At 45.9% G+C, this 20,619-nt stretch overlaps 1 protein-coding gene across 2 annotated transcripts in view; it reads right to left on the bottom strand.

Moving 5' to 3' along the window:
* Positions 1 to 4,035: 4,035 nt before the first annotated feature.
* Positions 4,036 to 20,619, bottom strand: part of BOD1L1 (biorientation of chromosomes in cell division 1 like 1) — a 926,227-nt gene continuing 909,643 nt past the window's right edge. For both annotated transcript variants that reach the window (XM_069631944.1, XM_069631943.1), the window contains exon 21: positions 4,036 to 5,498. In XM_069631944.1, coding sequence (XP_069488045.1) covers positions 5,378 to 5,498 — 121 coding nt within the window. In that variant the 3' untranslated portion in view covers positions 4,036 to 5,377. The remainder of the gene's footprint in view (positions 5,499 to 20,619) is intronic.

Genomic DNA, 20,619 nt, shown 5'->3' with positions numbered 1-20,619 from the left:
CGAGAAACCATTGTGTTCGACTTAATCCAGGCTCCACAATTCCAAATAATACTGGGAATTCCGTGGTTAGAAACACACAATCCTTGCATAGACTGGCGTGATAAGAGGTTGACCTTTTCAGAATGTGCTCATACTCGTTATCCAGAAGAATCCCCGACCAAATAAATTGCAACAGTCATGAGTCCGACAAATCTGCTACCTCAGGAATACCAGGATTTCAAGAATGTTTTCCAGAAGGACCAAGCCAATATTTTGCCGCCTCATAGACCATACGATTGCTAGATTGATCTTATACCTGGTGCCCAGATTCCATGCAGTCGGATCTACGCCCTCACGGAACCCGAGAATCTTCATCTAAAACAATATTTAGATCAATATCTGGCTAACGGTTTCATTCGCCCGTCCAAGTCCCCAGCGGCCTCGCCCTTATTCTTCATCCCTAAAAAGGAAGGAGATCTTAGAACTTGTATCGACTACCGTGCATTAAACCAAGTGACTGTAAAAAACTGGTACCCCTTGCCTCTAATCTCAGAACTGCTGGACCAAGTGAAGGACGCTCGAATTTACACTAAGTTGGATCTCAGAGGGGCGTACCATCTCGTACGAGTCAAAAATGGGGACAAATGGAAGACCGCCTTCTGCACCAAGTATGGGCTATTCGAATATCAGGTGATGCCCTTTGGGCTTTGTAACGCCCCAGCAGCATTTCAATATTTTATGAACGACGTCCTTCGAGAGCTAATTCATGTCTGTGTCATCGTATATATTGACGATATCATGGTGTACTCCTCTTCCGAGCAGGACCATGTGAAACACGTCCGTGCTGTACTTGAAAAACTCCGGCAACATAAGCTGTATGCTAAATTAGAAAAATGCCTCCTCCATGTTAATGAGGTCGAGTTTCTTGGGTTTGTTCTGACCCCCCGTGGTGTTTGTATAGATTCGCGGAAGGTAGATGCCATCCTCAAGTAGCCCTCTCCAACTTCAATCAAAGGTGTCCAGAGTATGCTTGGATTTGCAAACTTCTATCGCCGATTCATTCCAGGCTTTTCACAATTGGTGCATCCCATCACATCCTTATTATGAAAGAATAAGCGCTTTCAGTGGTCTGATGAAGCGGAAAAGGTCTTCCAAGACCTAAAAAAGAAATTCACCTCAGCCCCAGTCCTAAAACATCCTCGCCCAGACCTCCCATACGTGGTAGAGACGGATGCTTCCAGTCTGGCAATGGGGGCGGTCCTTTCCCAAAAGATCCCGAGACAGGTCAACTTCACCCAGTGGCCTTTTGGTCACGAAAGTTCACAGCACCTGAACTGAATTACGCCGTAACAGACAAGGAACTTCTAGTCATCAAGGCAGCATTTAAGGCTTGGCGACATTATCTCCTAGGAGCCAGACACACCATTACAGTGATCACAGATCATCGTAACTTACAATACCTAAAGACAGCCAAGGCCCAGTCCTCTCGCCAGCTCTGATGGGCGTTATTTTTTGCTGAATACGATTTTATGATTACTTACCGACCTGGTGCCGAAATGGAAAGGCGGCCGCTCTGTTTCGCATAGGGATGGAAGAAGCATACTCAAGTCCAGACCCAGCGACCATAATCCCTGGGGGAAGGATCCTGGGAATTACTACATCGCTGACCCTGGATGACATCCATAAGGAAATTTTGCATCTCCTCGACACCAAGGCTTCGCAAGATTGGTCGACTAAAAGCAAATATCATTCAGTCACAGATCATTTGCTTTATTTTCAAGGGCGCCTTTATTTACCTAGTAAGGAACTTCAGGAAAAGGTCATCTCAAACTACCATGAGTCATTGGTAGAAGGTCACCCTGGAATCGCAAAAGCCGAAGCCAAGGTCAAGAGACATTTCTGGTGGCCAACATGGCATAAAGACATCAAACAATTTGTGCTATCATGTGGCATTTGTGCACAAAACAAAGCCCAGAAAAAGAAACCATCGGGTCTACTCCAACCTCTGGATGTTCCACCTACACCCTGGCATACACTGTCTCTTGAATTTATCACTGATCTTCCCCCTTGTAATGGCCTTAACACCATTTTAGTGGTGGTAGACTTGTTTTCCAAAATGGCCCACTTCATTCCGCTAAAAGGGCTACCCCTAGCTTCGATTCTGGCGAAGGAGTTCCTAGAACAGATTGTCCAGATACACGGATTCCCCTCTGTTCTAGTTTCAGATTGGGACAGTCAGTTTATCTCACAGTTTTGGAGAAAATGTTGCCAGTTAGCCCAAATCGATGTAAGGCCTTCCACCAGCCACCATCCTCAAACGGATGGTCAAACCGAGAGAACCAACCAAACACTTATGGATAACCGAGTATGCCTATAACAACTCTTTACATTCCAGCACTGGACCGAGTCTGTTCTATACAATCAATGGAATGCATCCACGAACCTCTGAGCTCGATCCACCTCAACATTTAGAAATGCCAGCCGTAAGTAGTTTGCACACTACCATTTCAAGAGAGCGACAGAACATTTAAAGCAAGCTAAGAGAAGATACAAGAAATCCGCATATCAACGTAGGAGTGAAGGTCCAAAGTACCATATTGGAGATGAGGTCTGACTAGCCTCAAAACACATACCAATAAAAGGAACCCACACATATAATCCCAGATATTTGGGACCATACACCATTATGGCCATCATTAATCTAGTTGCAGTACAATCGGATTTACCTCCGAACATGCAAGTCCTTCCCGTGTTTCACGCCTCTTTTGAAACCAGTACAACCTGGAAATCGGGTAACAAAACCACCAAAACCAATCTTGGTAGACGGTGAACCAGAATTCGAGGCTAAAGAAATTATGGACTCCAAACTTGTCAAATCGAAACTATTTTATCTAATTGACTGGAAAGGCTATGGACCACAAGAAAGAACATGGGAGCCAAGTGACTACATTCATGCGCCACGTTGAATAAACTAGTTCCATCGAAACCATCCAACCAAGCCTGGACCAGCGAGGCAAACCACCTTGGGAGGAGCCTGGGAGGGGGGGGGGAGTGCTGTCACAGTGCTTGCCCCCAGACATCAGGAGCAGACCAGCCTACCTCAGGTACTGGCACCTATGGGGACCTTTAAGACCCCAAGGGGTTGCCTAAAGACTTCCTGGACTCTGTCCTGGCGGCATTGGAAAAGGATTTGGGGAACTATTCCTGCGATTTTATGCTACTATACTTTTCTACACTACTGCAAAGTCATGTTGTCAATTAAGTCTGTTACTATGTTGTAAAATACTATAATGTGGCCATTTTAATGTGTTTCTGCATCTGTGCGGACGAAATGTGAAAATATCCTAAAGACTGAAGTTACTACTTTAAGAATAACTTGCTAGGCAGCGTTTTCATGCAAAAGGTGTGTTGTCAAGACCCATTTATAAAAGTACAATATCTATTAACGGTAAATACTCATTCTACGGAACCTGTGTAATGCACTACTAGGATATCATGGTTGAAAAGTGCCTTGATATTTAGATGTGACGTGAAGACAAATATTACTCTTGGCTCTATACATTATTCCTTTAGATGCAGTAGTGATCTTTTGTAATAATCACGTCTATTTTTTCAGATTTGATCCACTCTACCATTGATGTCATTGTAAATATCATGTGTTTTGTCAATAGTGATGTTGTTAGTGAAGTTATCCGTGATGTTGTACATCACACCATTGTGTTTATGGGCTGCACAAGAGGAGGCTCCAACACCTGCTGAATTTCAGAGGTTTTGTTGCATTTAATATGTGCCTCAATGTGACTTCAAGTAAGGTTTTCACTGAAGATGTACATATAGAGGAACCCCAGTTGCAGGGGTTTGGGCTTGCCATGGGTGGCAATGATCATATGGATTATCAGGGTTATGGGTGGTCAATGGGTGTGTGGAAAGCCAAACAACGCATCCTGCTTCTATCTACAAGTTTAACCAATTTTCTGGGATGTTTATAGTGGATGGCATACACATTTCATATATCGCTATTGGAAGGTGATTTAAATAAAATAAACCACAACAGAATTTGTAAAAAATATTTTATAGTATATACATTTACAAATTCAGTAAGAAACTAAGCACCGTTTGATGTGGGCACTCTTGTACAATACTTTTCCAGTAAAATATACATTGCCAAGAATGCAGATTTAAATTAAAAGCAGAAGTATACATCAAACTGTTGATTATTATCACGTTCTTTTGGCAACATCAAACATTGCAAAAAACAAACAATAATAAAGAGCAGTCATGAAAATACAGCTTCACCAGAAATGAAAAAGAGTGCGCCTTGGAAAAATATTCTGGAGATAATACCAGATTTAATTTAGCAAACTATGTATATAATACATAACATAAATACTGAAGCCTCATTGTTCTTTTTACCAAAGAAAGTTTTGCTTCAGTAAACTAAAAATATGTCAACAAATATTTACAAACCTAAACCTTTAAATGTTTCTTCAAAGAAAGAAAATGCAACATTCTAAAAAATTAAAAGCTAAATGTCTACTCGTCTCCATCTTGAGACTGACACAATGTAGTTGGTTTCTATGAAATTGGTCAATCTCATTTGAGCCAAATCCAGCTGTAAAGATATTTGGTCTCATCTAAGCTAGTATTGCAGGCTTTTAAAATTATAAATAAATTACAGAGGCAAACAAATATCAACCGAGAATGAAATAATCCTCTTACTATGTTAAGAAAGAAAGGCCTAATAACACATCAAGCATTGGCAATTTAACTATAATCATTTGAACAATAGGTATTGAAGGCATATTTAATAACAGTGCCTCAAACATGCAACAATACTATTTCAGTGAATAGTGATGTTTACAATTAAAACTATGGCATAGACTCTGCCAATATGCCATGGAAGACTTAATGAATGTTCAGATAGAGGATCCTATTGACAAACTGTTTCATAGGGATTTTATGTACAGTAGAGTTGCAATGAATTTAGGCTCAAATGGATTTCTATCAATGCCTAAAGTACAAATTTGTCAAAAAACAAAATGTAATGCATAAATAAACGACATGTGTGTTATACTTCATGTTCCGAGTGTAACTATACATAACTGTACACATATACATAACTATACAAATCATATCATCCTCACTGTGCACTGTCCTGCAAGCTTGTAAATCAGTTGAGTTAAAAGGTGCAGAGTACCGAAGACACTGAGCTAACAAAATCCTTTCCGTACTGATTGAGATACAGTATAATTATTTAGTGAAAATGACAAACCACAGAGAAAAGGTAAAACATGAATTTAAAACACCTTTGTATTCTAGGGGTATTGAATAACATATTGCGGTCCCAAATTAGAGTATTCTTATTAGCTACTTAAAAAATGAATGTTACAAAAATAAATCACTGTGGTCGTCTCCTTTTTATCTGCGTTTCTTCTGGTGTCTGTTGGCCTCGTGATTTCACAGCTTGGGGACTAGCTTCTCTCCTACGCTTCATTGAAGTTGCATTTTGAGTTTTTGACCTGAAATAAACAGAACAAAACACTTTAAGTAGTGCTCAAAATCTTCAAAGAACCTTTAATACCACACATAAGAACAGAGATCCAAGAAGAATCCAAGGAAATATGAGCATTAAATATTTTATTGTTAGTAAGAAAGAAAAATATGAAGCGCAATAAGGTGCAAACCAAAACGATACCAATATCAAACAATATTCCTCTCATAGAAGTGGTAGAATATTCAGGGACAGATCACAAAGGCATTGGTAACTATAATTGTGAAAACATACAGTAACAACTAAGAAATGGGCCGTGGAATCAACAATAAAGAGAGGTTTGGGAGTGAATAGGGACATGGTAGGAGAGAGGGGAAATCTAGATGTTGATTGATAGAGAGCTTTTGCCATTAATCATCAACAATACAGTAAAATCCAGGGAAAGTTCACCAGATGTCTCTATACTTCCCAACTCTATATTTCCTTCGGAAGCCTGGTCTGCAAATTGGTCATCTCTCCCTCCTCCTCTCTGACCATTGCTAAATCTACCTCCAGGCGCTACCACCCTGTTCCTCTCTGTATGGGCTGATTTCTGCTCCTTCTCACTTTCATCTACCTCCAACCGCCACCTTTTGGGTTACATCAACATCCAATTGGGCGCTTCTGCTTCAGCATCCACTCTTTTCATTGACCTCTGCGCCTCACTCTCCCTCTCCATACTCCCCTCCGATCCAACCCATTTGGCTGGAAACACCCTGGATGCCATCATCCACTCCGACCTCTCGTTCGCTCCCTGTCTGGTCACCTATCTCTCCTGGTGAGATCATGCTCTCCTCTCCTCCCACCTGGGTCCCTTCGACCATCCTACTGCACCCTCAAAAGCCCTGCCAACCTCGTTCTCGAACATTCGCACGATGAAACAATTGTCAGCTGCTGCCTTTGCTTCTACCTTCATCCCGTTTCCCCCCTACCTCAGACTCTATTCAGGATCTCCACTCAGCAATCGCCAATACTCTTGACATGCTTGCACCAGTCATGAGGACCCGCCTGAAACCTGTCTCCAAGCTTAACACCTGTTATGACTACGAACTTGCAGCCATGAAACAAAAGTGCAGAGCAGCGGAACGGAAGTGGCAAACCTCAGGTTCACCCTCTGAAAAACTGGCCTGCCGCTTGTCCCGAAGGCAATACCGACTTGCCATCCGTGCCAAGAAAAGGGCCCGCATTCAGGCACGGGTATCAGGAGTTAGGGAGAATTCTCATTTATGGCTAATTTCCCTCACGTAGCGAGTCCCCCAGCATCTTTGCTGGACTTCAGGAGTTTATTTCTTTTCCACTTGGTAAGAGTGTGAGCTTTTCCCCCCACTCTTACCTATGTTTTACCATGTGTATTTCTCTGTTTTTATGATTGTGGACTCTGAAGTACACCACTTCAGTATCCCCCTTCTTTTTGTGTGTCACCCAGCACCTTCAGTGCCGTGGCACAGGGTTGTCTTTGAGACTTCCCGCGACTCCATTTCTGAGGCTGACTACAGTCCCCCAGAAAAGGGTAAAGTTGCCATTAACTTTATTTAGTCAATCTACCACAGATACAGTACACCCCATCTTCCATGGAGTACTGGAAAGGGTTAATTTGTATCCCTTTTTATCTGTACCTCCTAGAGCATTGTTTTGCTCTTTTAACATTTAGACTTGGCTGGTGGCAGTGGTATCTACCCTAGCTTTCCTACCGCGATTATACTAGATAAACGTGGTAGTGTTCTTGGATATTATATTAGCCTCGAACATAAACCCGCTGGACCAAATCGTCTTTCTTTTGGCTCCGGTTGGGTTTATTCACCATTTCTTTTTGTTAAAGTCCTTCTTGTGTTTTTCTTTGCGCGGCAAACTAGGTTCGCCTTTTTTGTTCACCATCTTTTGGTGGGTTTCTGCTCAGAAGCCCTCCACCAGGCACCTGGGTGTCCAGGTGGGCTGAATGTGAGGGAGGGGTGTAGTCACCCCCTGCACAGGGTATCCTAGGAAACCCAAGTCTCACTTTGCCATGATTGGCTGAGGTGGTTGTCCGGGCTGGACAACCCCCCTGCTGGGTGATTGACAACCAGGCTGTGTGAATGGGGGTTTTGCGCATAAAAGGCAGGTCTCTTGGGCTAGAAGTCAGAAAGTCACCACTGGAACTACAAGGAACCAAAGAGAAGCGGAGAGAACTATGGCTGCTGCAACTATCCCATCCTGGTGAAGCTCATCTGCAGTCCTGAGCTATCTTCCCTTCAACGACTCAGAGAAGATCCAGTCCGGAGTCTTCTTCCCTTGAGCCTGGTGGGGATAACCAGCTCATCTTCCACAGCCAGAGGATCGTCCACTTTGGTCGAAATCGTTGCACACGGCTGTAGTGGTCCGGATAGCCATTTGAAGAGCCTCTGCTGTTTTAAAAGAGCGCACCTTTTATTCGTCGTCGCTGCTGCCGGCTTCATCCCTGTGTGGTGCAGACCCCCTTCAGACGTCCTCCATCACAACGAAGCTCCAGGAATCGTGGGTCTGCGGGAAACCAACAGGAACAACTGCCAGGGCCGCAGCTGTACCATTGGTATAAGGTACTGTGTTCTGCTGGAGGAAACTGGGTGAACCCCTGTTCTTCATTTCCAAGGCTTGTCCTTGTCTTCCCTCCTTCTTATAACTTTTGCTTCCGAACATTGACAATATCGAAGTACTCTTGGCTATGGTTGAATCGTGGACTATCTGACTGTGTGATCTTCGGCAACAGGCCCCTGGTATCACTTGACCCTGGCTCCGGCCCTTTGACTTTTGAACTCTTGTCTCTGAGTGTTTCTCAATTCTGTCGGCCTAACCAAAATACTGCCTGTGATTTTTGCCTCCAACTCCCTCTGGGTATCTCGGGTGCTAAGTGTGTTTTTGCCCCGGTAGCATTTCATGTCACGGATACGCGTTCATTTAGTAGACCAAACTGCAAAAAGTGATCGCAATCGTATTCACGGTAACGTGTTTTGTTCATAACACCGGTTCATTCAAATACAGGGTACTTACCTTGAGACATAGGGCCTCATTACGACCCTGGCGGTCCGGAAATAATGGTGGCGGTAAACCCGCCGCCACCGTTGTTTCCGGACCGCCTGTTCCCGACCCCTGCAGGCGGGAGGTGATGTTCCCGCCAGGTCTGACCTGGCGGGTTTAACACCTCCCGCATGCAGGCGGACGAGGAAACACCGGCAGCATTACGAGATGCTGCCGGTGTTTCCATGATCCCGATTCCCATTGAGTCCCACAGGACTCAATGGGAATGGGGATTTACACCATTCCGCCTCCGTGATTCCCGGAAAACCGGGGTTGTAATGCCCCGGTAATTCCGGGAATCACGGAGGCGGAATGGTAATACGAGTCCGGCGGTAACCAGGCGGTTTTACCGCCACGGTTACCGCCGGACTCGTAATGAGGCCCATACTGTACAAAGTGAATTGGTTAGTTGTAGTATATTTGACGTGTGGTTTGTGTTTAAGTTTAATAGAAGTGTTGTGTTTATAACTAATGGTTTAAAAATAAATGTACTTATATTTTTCAACCTGAAACCTTGAGTCAGTGTTTGCTTGAGTCACAGTAATTGTGGTCCCTTTGTGTAATCTCTGCTACTGCTCATATACTCTTGAGATAGGCCTGCATGCTCCGCCACTGCCTCCACTCTGACAAAGTAGTACAGGCTTGTACCAAAGGTAAAACTTGCATTGCCACCTGTGTTCTTAATTGTGTGTAGTGGTCGCTAAGGGCACTGCACAGGATTCTGCCTAACATCAGGTGCATCCAATAACACAGGTGAACTTTTCAAAATCTGCAGGGATCCAGCCAACCCTTCAGCAGTCTCGTCCTCCCCTCTTCCTTCGTAGGCTCCTCTGCAATACACTGGCCACACACTTCGCCACCAAAACTCAGGACATCTTGAACACCCTTGTTACTCATCCACCAAATCCATCCAACACCCCCTTGCCTCAGTTGGCCACTCCTCCTCCTCCTTCACCCCTGTCACACCTGAAGAAGTTACCAGAGTTGTCCGCTCTATGAAGGCTTCTTCCAAACAGGCCCCCTCCCCCCGTTCGTCCAGAACCTTCAAGGACAACATTGGCTCTCAGTGATTTTCGCAACCACTCTTCCGCCACTGGCTCATTCGCCTCCTCCATCAAGCACTTCCTTGTGCGCCCACTATATAAAAAGCCTTCAGCAGACCCTACCTGTCAATCCAACTACCGCCCTATTTCAATCACCCACTTACTGGGGAAACTGCTGGAAAAGCTGGCCTTGCTCCAACTCAACTCGCACACTGAACTTGTCGGTAGTCTCCACGATCATGAATCTGGATTGACCACCATTTAGATCCAAGGTCTTCGCCAGCATGTCTACAGAATGATAAACATTTGAAAAGGGGCCCTATCCCTCTGCGCCATACCCCAGGCTAACGAGTGCTTTAGAGCTGCAGAATCTGCACCTTTTAAACAAAATAAAATATCAGATCTATTAATATGGTCTGTGGGCTCAACTCCAAATTTGTAGACCACTCCAAGATTAAAATCCGCAAACCTGACAGTTAAATTAAGTGGTGCACTGTCAGTTTGTTCATTGTTTCCGTGGACAGAATGTTCACTGGAGTTCACGCTCAGTCGACACATTGGGAGTCTTTGAGGTGCCCAGGGTATGGGCGCAAGGTCTACTGCAAGCAGTGTCGACTGGGCACATTGGTTCTTGTGAGAAATCCACGGGTATTCTCACTCCTATTCCCCCTGGATCCTCTTCTCAGGTGGCCTGGGGAAGGCCATCGCTTTTGGATCCTGACCCTGTGGGCAGAGAAGCGAGGGAGGATCACCTGGGTGGTGGGCCCTTGAGGATTGGGAGTGGTATGCCCTCTAGTGAGATATGGTATCCCATTGTCCCTGTTGAGGAACAACCTAGCCCTCCCCGGCTACTGTAGAACAGCTCCCCTCACTGCCCCCTATTTGACATTTGAAAGAACTGGGACGAAGAAGAGGAGACAGAGTAATGAACACTACACCTTTATTTTACCACTTTGGTACTGGGAAGAGGAAGATGCCTGCAAAGAACTGTGAGGGTCACGCATGCCCCTTTAACTATGTTCAGGCAAGTCTGATGGTGAATCCACACCTGCAACCTATTCAAGGGTTACAGGTGTATAAAGGGAGGCCAGTGAAACAACATGGACAGAGACAGGGAGGCCTGTGTGGAAGATGCCAGCAGGGGACCCACCTCCTGAGGAGGCAGCCATGGTGGGGCCTGACAGAAAGCTAGGACACTGGCCGAAGCCCAGGAAAACTGTGTAGCCCCAGGCCATGTGGACCGTTGGATTTCCACAGAAGGGGCAGCCTCCTTACTGGGCTGCGTGTAGCAGCGTCTTGGAACAGGCAGGAGAAAAAGGACACCACCCGTGTCCGTGAGGAGGAGGCAGAGACATCGGCAGGTGCTGCAGAGCACCAGAAGTGTGAGCGGGGCTCGCAGGAGCTGGTCCGCCGACCGTCAAAGCAAGAAGAACGCAGCCGGAACTGCCAGAGAGGAAGCCAGAGACCGGTGAGCGTCGGGAGAGTCACCCGGAGCTGGGGCGCCGTTAAGGCACTGCGCGTAAGTAACACAGTGCCGGTTAAGACTTACTGAACACCGAGCGGGCTGAAAACTTTAAGCAATCTGGAAATACTTACATTGAATACCGAACTGGGTGCAAACATTCAAACAATGCTGAACTATATATATTGAATATAGAACTGAATGAAAATTGGAACTTAAGCCAAAGTAGGCATATAGAATACAGACCTTTATGTTTTATGGGTAATGCTAATACCAAACAGAAGTCAAGAGGAAAGTAACCATTTGAAAAGCATTATGCAGAAAATAGTGCAAATGTGAAGTGTAATGAAGGGGGTATGAACCAGACCACCAGAAAGTGAACTTTATAACTGGAAACAGTGTGACATGGGCAAAGCCCGACAAGTGAGGTGTGACAAGTGGGGCCAAACCCAAGAGACTAACTGGGAGAGACCAGGAAAGTGTGAAGTTGCCCCTAAAGTCAACAGGCTGAGACTTTGCATATTAATGTGAATCTGTACACAGGAACGAGTGTAGATTAACTTATGTGAACTGGAGAGCTTGGGGTTTCCTGGTTGCGCAACCTGTGATGGGTGGACCGTGTGGACAACTGCACCTAGACCAGTGAGCCTTAAAAGAGGAAAACTAAAAGACATTGTGAAAGAGACCAAGGAGAAGCACTATAGGCAGACTGGTAAGGTTAACCATAGCATGCTATGTTGAAGTCTTGGGCAAGGGAACCCTGAGACTTGATAGACTACAAGTGCTGTCTTGAGGACGGAGCCTCAAGACCTCTCTCCTTTCAACAGTGTTGATCGAGGCTTGAGGAAGGGAGCTCCCGAGGATTTCATGGGACTGTATGGCATTGAACTTGGAAAGGGTAATCTTAAAACTTGTGAACTTTCTTGAACCTGGGGAAGGGAAGCTGAAGAAGACTATAAGAGCTGGATAAAATTCAGAACTTTATGTTGAACACTTTCTTTCATTACTGACATCCCACATTGCTTAGTTTTAGTTGTGAGGGCAAGGATAGGTTTTGTACATGCACAGACTTTCAGACTCAGACTGTCCTTCGTTTTGTTCAGATAGAGAAATCCCACCTTAGCATAGGGCACGTTACACCTTCTACCATCCTGTCATTTCATTTAATACATTATCTTGTTTTAAACTTTAAGCCTGTTTTCTGTGTCTTACTTCATGATGCCTTCACATTCTCTTTGAGGTTCCTGGAATGTGTAACGGGCAATATGTGTTCTCTGGCCATGTCCAGCTGGCAGTGGTGTTTATGTCAGTGTATATCATTAAGAGACGAAAAAAACTAGAAAACAAATGTTACGGTCAAGTAGGTTTAACCTTAGTAGTAAACACCATAGTACAGAAAATAACATTAGCTGAAGCACAATATGGTTGCAGTCCAAAAAACAACACCACAAAAATGTGCCAGTAATGCTTCCCAAAGGAACCATAACTCGGAAACCACTAAAGACTGTCCATTACATATCAAACATTACCTGCACTTATCCACAGTTGCTATACAGCATGAGGGAAGTAAAATGAAGGAAAAATAGTAGTACCCCTAATTGCTTGTTAAGTTATTATTTGTATTTGAGGGCAAATGAAGAACAGTGCCCAGATGGAGCATATACATTATTTCTAGAAGGCTAGTCTCAATGTAAATGAGTAATGTTTGACGTTATGAGCAGTGCATGGCTGTGGACAAGTTATGGTTGCTTTGGAAACCATAACTAACTGGTTTCTGAATGATTTATGTTTTGCTTTGTAACCATAATGCCCCTTACCCTGAAATGGAAATATATATGGACAGCTCCATAGACATATATATGTTTGCATATTTAGGTTGCTTCTTTCCAAGCCCTGTTTCCAGAAATGTATAGTTGTACATCAGACCATGCTACATAACTGATTTTACATCTATAGCAGGCCCACCCAGCCACATTCATATTTCTTTGAAATATTCTTACTGATGTAGGTTAATCAACGTTATCTTGCAGGGTCTAATGCGCTCCCCAGGAGTCTGAGTCCACCTCTCAACCTAAGGCTCTTTCCCGCAGCCGTTTCCAACTGTGCAGGAAACTGGCTGCATTTCCCATTTTGCACATCTGAGAAGATGGCTGAACAAGTGGATTAACTCTGGAAATATTCTTTCTGGTGGATACAGTATTCCTCCTTAAGATTCCTCATATTCTGAAACACCCTTCAGGCAAAGGCAGGTTCAGAAAGATGTTTCATAGACACCACAGGGCATCAAATAGCTCTTCAGTAAATTCCAGTAGCACCTGAAATTGAGTGTTTAGTACGTATACGGAGCACCGCCAGCCCCTTTTCCCAGTTCAACACCAATCACAGACACTAGGAAAAATGTAATCAATATTGAAGAAAAGACAGTTATGGAGATGAAGAATCTATGGGAGGAATACAGTAGCAATCAAAAAGAACATTATGGGAGGCAAGTAACTTGTTCTTTTAATGGATACCTCCCTCCACATAGTCTAACTTTTGTAAGATACCCACAGCTTTATAACTCAAGATGATGGGGATGCGGATTCCAAGATGGCGCGCTCTGCTGAGGATGTCGCATCCTGGGCTCCCGACCAGCCAAAGCCTGAAACACTGCCTGCAGCAGTATTAGCCCTCCCCGGCATCTCGGGCGTGCAGAGCCAGTCTGCTGGAGCGGGGAAAGACGGCAGCCCCTGGGGAGGTGGAGCGGGTGGCGGCGTGGGAGCTGTGGCGGCTCCACTGCGGAGGACCCTGGCCGTGTCCGTGCGGTGTAGAGGCCTGGCGTGGAGGGCGCTTCAGAGGATCGCCGCGCGCCGGCGAAGAGGACTTGCAGGGAGGAGACTCAGCGGGACCTGGTCCGGGGAGCGCTGCCTGGTTTGCGCGCCCCCTTCGACGCCAGAGAAGCAGGCTGTGCGGTCTGACCCCACTCGCCGGGGTGTAGAGGCGCCCGGTGAGCGCAGCATCGGCCGCAACAGGAACGGAGAAGGTACGGAGGGCGCCCAGGCGGGCGGTAGGGAGGAGGACGACTCATTGAGTCACAAGCAGCCCGCACGCTCTAGCTCATATTGACACCTTTCGCTGTGGCAGCTACGAACATTCTAAGGAGTATATTTTAAAGGCTCCCTGGGTGCACCCATCTCAGTGGGAACGGCGTAGCTCCTGGGAGAGACTACTCGGGATGAGCGCCGCTCAGGGGCGGGGACTGGCCTGACTCCCCAGGAAAGTGCTTCGAACAACCTGAGTGGCCCTAGGCAAGGCCTGAAGATCTGGGGACCACTTGGTTGGCGGGACAGAGTTAACGGCTCCGGGTATTTCCTGGGGTGCTAGCTGCGCTACTGAGGTAGGAAGTGCCTTGGGCATCACCAAAAGTGCACCCCGCCGTATACGGAGGTACTGCCCACCCGGTCGTACCCACAAGGGTTTGGGGGGAGCATATTCCCCCGTGTTCCAGAACTAAGCGAGAGTGAGGTGCTGGTCATCTAGACAGGGAGAGGGTGCCTGGGCCCCCCCGATTGGTGTCCTTTCGGCACCTGTGCTCCCCGTGGGCCCCCACGGCGGAGGGTGGTCCCCCTTCCCCGCCGGAAGGAACTTCACAGTGGACTAGACTTTCTACAATCCAGCATTTGCCGCCCCTAAGCTCCCCCTCTCTGTGATGTCCAGAAACAAGGGCAAAGACATTTTAGCTCTGGGGAAAGGCCCCAGGAAAGGGATGGATGGCTCCCTCACAAAAATTTAGGCAAAAGACTCTGAGACAGCGGAGGCCCACGGAATGGGACACGCTTCAGAGGATAATGAGGCACCGCCCTCCTGGGATGACCATGATAGGCTAGTCTCTCAGGCAATGCTCTCGCAATTCATGGGTGAGCTGGTGGAAAAAAAATCACAGCAGCAGGGCAGAAACAGGTGGACAATCTGAAAGAAGATCTGGCGGAAGGCCTAAGAGAAATTAAAAGGGGCATCAACAAGGTGGAAGAAAGAGTGGATATTAATGAGCGAGCCATCCAGGAATTGACAGAGGACGCGAGGAAGGTCGACAATTTGTTGGAAACCCTGGCTGCAGCTACATAAAACCTGGAGCTCCAGGCTGAAGATTTGGATAATCAGTCAAGAAGGGCGAATATACCCACCCGAGGACATTACTGATCAGGACCTGTCCCAAACACTGAAAGGGATATTTACAGCTCTGCTAGATTCAGAGTCGGACCCAGAGATGCAATTTGACAGAGTTCACAGGGTGGGTCTGCCAAGGCAGGAGCGGGGATCAAGGCCGCGGGACGTGCTGGTGGCCTTCCACAAGTATGCAGTAAAGAAGAAAGTTCTGGAAAAGGCTAGAAGGGCCACGACCATCACACCCACAATGGCCACGACATTTTCCTCTACCAGGATCTGGAGCAGATAACGTTCTTCAAGAGGCGGCAGATGGGCCCGGTATTATCTTACTTGCGATCTCAGCATATCCGCTATAGGTGGTCCCAACCGTTCGGGCTGTCATTTGTCTGGCAGGGCTCCCGCTGCAAGATCACAACCTGCGAGCAAGGGATGGCCCTGTTGGGTCTGGAGGAGCAGACCCCGAGCCCCCTGGAGGGGGCGTCGGCACCGTCAGGGGGTCGCAAGCCATGGGAATGGTCCACGGTCATGCCCAAGCAAGTGAGGAAGGGCAGGGAGGGTCCCCCCACCGGGAAACCCACCAAGAATGCTGACGTGGATTGCTCGACGGCGGCGGGCGGGCCCTGAGCGACTGAGAAGAAGTTTGTGGCCTAAAATTGAGCCCTGGGAGGGCACCAGTCAATGATGATGTGTAATTGGTTGCGGGTGGTTCAGTTGAAGCGGTAACGAGCAGTGGGGAGGCCTGGGGTCTTGGAATGGGAAATCCTGCGTGGGGTGATTTCGGGTTACTTATTGAGTCTGGCTCTCGTTTGGGTAACACGAGGGGGGCCTGGTGCCAGCCGGATTCACCTGGAAGGGGGGATTGGGTGGTTGGGAGGCAAGATGGAGGCTGTGGGGGGAGGGGAGATCCAAGTTCCAAGACTTGGGGGTTCGGCCAGCAGGGCACAGCACGAGATCCCACTTCAAGGGGCAGAAGTCGTGCGGGCGTTGGCCGTGCGCTGGGTCAAAAGAGAACCCCACAAACTCTTCATATGCCTAGCATGGAATCAGTGAAGGTGCTTTCACTTAATGTTAAGAGGCTTAATTCATCCATTAAAAGGAAGAAGGTGGAGGGGTTTCTTGCGAGGGAACAACCCCATGTAGTAACGCTGCAAGAGACCCATCTGCACACTAGGGACACGCATAGGATACAATTCAAAAAGGAGTAAAACGGTTCCTATAAGAAACCACCTCTGAGAGTGCTGGAATGTGCGTCATTGGTACTAGTGTCAGTCCCATGATGCTGATGTTGATAGTCGCTTGAGGATAAATATCAGCAGCTCAATGGACACAAGATTTGGTTCAGAGAGTTGCTGTGGAGCTCCTCTGTGTCCACTGGATTGGCCCAGATTACTGTTTTTTTACTCTCCAAGTCTAGAAGGGCTTTGGCTGGGTGGCCTAGAACGATCACGGGGAGGTGAAACTTTAGGTATGTCTCTCCAATGGTGTACACCGCCTGGCCCCTCCTCTTCCACTTGGAATAGATGCGCCAGGTATTTAAGTTTGGGCTTGACAAAACACACGATTGCCCCGATTCAATTAATTATTCTGGAACATGTCACTGTACCCAGGAGAGGGAGCAATTCAGACAGATTACTCCAGCAAAGAGAAATATACTGGATTGAATAATTGGACACAATTTATCCACGAGGGATGAATTTGGATTGGGACCTCAATTGTTATCTATAATGTACGTAGTTAGTCAACCAATTTAAACTGTGAGCTTGAGTTGAAAAGGTTTCCATGTGGTATTAGTTAAAATATCCACATCAACATCACATTTTCAATCAAAACGTATGAGATATATTGAGGATTTATAATGTAGATCGAATAGTGTGCTGCCCGTTTTTAAAACCTTTCTGGAGTTAAGCAAAGTATCTATAACCCAGGCTCAAACCCAATGCCATCCAGCAATTCAACCCGATTCTGAAAACACATACCAAGATGGTGCTCTACTTTACCCTACTCACTGAACTGAGTGATACAAGAACAAACACGCAGGCACACCAGCTGCTTAGCAATTTATCAGATGCTACGAGATGGGAGGAAAAGCAAGCAAGACAAAGCGAACGCGGATTACAACGCGAGGAATGAGGTTAACGAAGATAAGCTTTGTTCAAACTGAACACAGGATCTACGATCTATTGAAAGAATCAGTAGCTATGCAGCATGCTCAGCATTGCGCCCGAAAGAGTAATACCGAGATTTCTCCCATAGATGGACTACCGCTCAGTGCGTTGCATTTAACAAGTATGAATCACAGGACGGCGCCTGAGCCGACATTGGAGCGTCCCTAACAAAGACCACGGGAACGGCGGAGTACAAGTACAGCATCTCAATACAAGGTATTTACACTTGCACAACTGGGACATGAGCAAGCACACAAAGACGTGGGTTACTGTAGTATGACCAAATGTCAATACAGTAGCAACATTACTATCATAAAGACTGATTTTCACATCTAATATAGTCAATTGTCCACAGACACTGTAGACTGCATTTCCCCTGATGAAGGCAGAAACCCTGCAGGCATCTGCGATTTGAAGATTACGAAACCCAGTTACATTATTATTGGGAATGAAAACTGGGTGAATCTACATTATTCATATGGATAAGAATGAAATATACAACTATAGGTAAATGATTGTCGCTTCAATGTGGGACACAGCACTGTTATAAGCGACTGATCCCACACGAGACCGACCTGGCTGCCTTAAAACATCAAACCTAACACCCCATATATGTATGTTTATTTACAGAACCGGCGAAACCAGTCCCGAAACACAAAGGGCATTTTTGACACACACAATCCCGATTTCTAAGGACAGTGGCAATGGTTTTAAGGATCTACTGTACATCTAAAATGAACAAACGGTTTGCTTACCCAGTAGCCACAGAACATTGTGACCAAACATTTTCTACTTTCATTTGTAGAACACAACCACATCCCCAGATATTTTTAACTGAAGAAGGGCACACTTGCCTGAAACGCATAGTAACTGATAGGAGACGTTAGTCAGAGAGAATCCATCTCTACAAGAACCATAACATTCATCCCTATAGAGATATCTTGTTCACTAGATATGAACCATACAAGATGATTAATATAGAATATGTTGATAACGTTTGTATGACACACATGTAATTGAGTAAAAGAGTGCAGTGATTTATGCTATACAAGTACACAAGATATGTTCATTGATTATTTATGTTAATATGTAGAAGTACATTCTTTCCTAACTTTTCAATCTAAAGTACAGGAAGTTTTTTTTTTTTTACAATTTGAACCACAGTATCAGTGTTTCACAATTATATTGTGCAAAGTGTGCCCTTGGTCTGCCCTTCGATGATTTCGAAGGACCTCCTCTAAAGTTTTACTGAGATCTGGTAGCGCAGATCTGACTAGGAGCACCTATAAAACCCAGCCATATTCATTTCAAACAAAGAACATTAGTTGAATCATAAGTATTCACTGAGTGCACCTCTACACCCCCATTACACGAGTGGCAGAGCAGACAGGATTATCTTAAGAGGAAGATGTGAGCTGTAGGTAAGTACACTGAACTCAGTTAGTACACAAGTCCAAAGAAACACACCAATACATTTATATTAAAATATATATTTATTATTTACACAAGAATTGTCTTATAATACTTAGATCACTTAATCAACATACATAATATTACTTATGAATACTTTTCAAAGGACACTGCTTAGTTGGTAGTTGCTCTCAGTACAATTGTTGCAGAGTTTGACACTAATGACAGTTCTACCGTATTATCTGTATGAGCCCACACTCGCGCACAGACAAAGATATACAGTAATTGTATTTAGTTAGCAAAACCACATAAGATAAAGACTTATAGGAAGGACAAAGGTTGGTTAGTCAAATAGTAGCAGAGCGTAAGGTTCTAGAGGTGTTTTCCTGGCAAACTAAGGCTTTAAAAGTCAGATCTCTAAATCTATCCAAAAGTCAGTTCAGAGAAGGCTCAAGTTCTTACGAAGCAGCAGAACAGCAAACGTTGCAGTGGACACGTTCATTCTCTGGTTAGGGATGCTGAAGAATTAACGCAACATTGGAGACCCTGTTAAAGGCCTTGAAAAAGGGCCACAAGCCAACAGCTTGCACCATAGGTAAGATTGGACACCCTGGACACCTCTACGTGCCCCCCCAACACTCTGGAGCGACTTCTTGGTTTAAGGTAAGCAATATCTTTTCACACCATAGTAGCTTAGGTTAGAAGAAATGTTTGTGGCTGGATTCTCCTCTGTGCAGCAGCGACAGACCCGGTCTCCGGATTCCTTGGCCTGGTGACGAAAGGCAGGACACTGAACGGGATGTCTCAGCAGCAGTCTCGAGATAGAGAGAGGACCTCTGGTATGGATTTCTTCAGCTTCTCTGGCCAGTCTGTGGTTTTGGCACATTTTCTGCAGCACCAACAAAGGACAAAATTCACCCAGTCAATTTTCTTCAATTCCTGGAGTCCTGCACTCTGGTGAGGGGACTTGGACGAGTCGGATTGTGACTCTGGAGGTTCACCTGGAGCTCAGCAAAGACCTGGACGGATTCGGCCTCGGCAAGACGATGCACTATGATTGGGTCCGAGGTCTCCTGGAATTCGCGGCCTGCAGCTCTGGAAAGGCACAGCACCTCGGGAGATGGCTCAGATTGTAGTTCGTCTCAGGGCTGGTAAGTCCCACCAGCCAAAGGTAAAAGAGTCCTATTCAGAGCTCATCTGTCGCAGCAGTGGTAGCTTCACAGTGTTGCTAAGGGTCTTCAGGTGCTTCTGGTCACCATCTTCATCAGTTACTTCAAGTTCCAGTGGTCAACTTGTCTTCACCTCAAGAACCTCACCTTTTATTCAGTTTTAGCACACACTTCTCTGCAATCTCTCTCAGCAGATTACAGAGAGGGGTGGGTGGATGTCCAGCAAGGACAGTCAGACCTACCCACCCCCCAATGGGAGCTGGGTCCATTCAGGCACTCAGGCAGACAAAGGGAAGGGGAGTGAAAAACTCCTCCCCCACTTTCTGCCTGCCCAGACACACTGGAGACTAGGTGGGGACACCCAAGTGTTCCCGCCAAAGGCAAAACAGACACAGACCTCCCTCTCCCAGAATGGGCGAAGGGCTAACAAAGAACATCCGGGCTAAAAATAGTGAAAAAGAAGAGTCACCATGTTAGTACATAGGTGAACCTATTGTGCAAAACCGAGACTGTGAATACAGTCTGCGGTAATAAATAGCACAATAGTTGATAGATCATGTCAACTGCCCCCAGACATAACTAGAGGGCTGTCTATGTGACTAAAAAGTCACAGGAGCAAAGAGAAGGGGATACTAGGTTTCCCCTTGGCAATCCATACAAGGTGATGTGTGCCAATCTCTCAGAG

The sequence above is a fragment of the Ambystoma mexicanum genome, chromosome 6q (assembly GCF_040938575.1).
Source record: "Ambystoma mexicanum isolate Mex_15411 chromosome 6q, UKY_AmexF1_1, whole genome shotgun sequence".
Taxonomy (NCBI): Eukaryota; Metazoa; Chordata; class Amphibia; order Caudata; family Ambystomatidae; genus Ambystoma; species Ambystoma mexicanum.
This window is presented reverse-complemented; position numbering and strand designations above follow the sequence as displayed.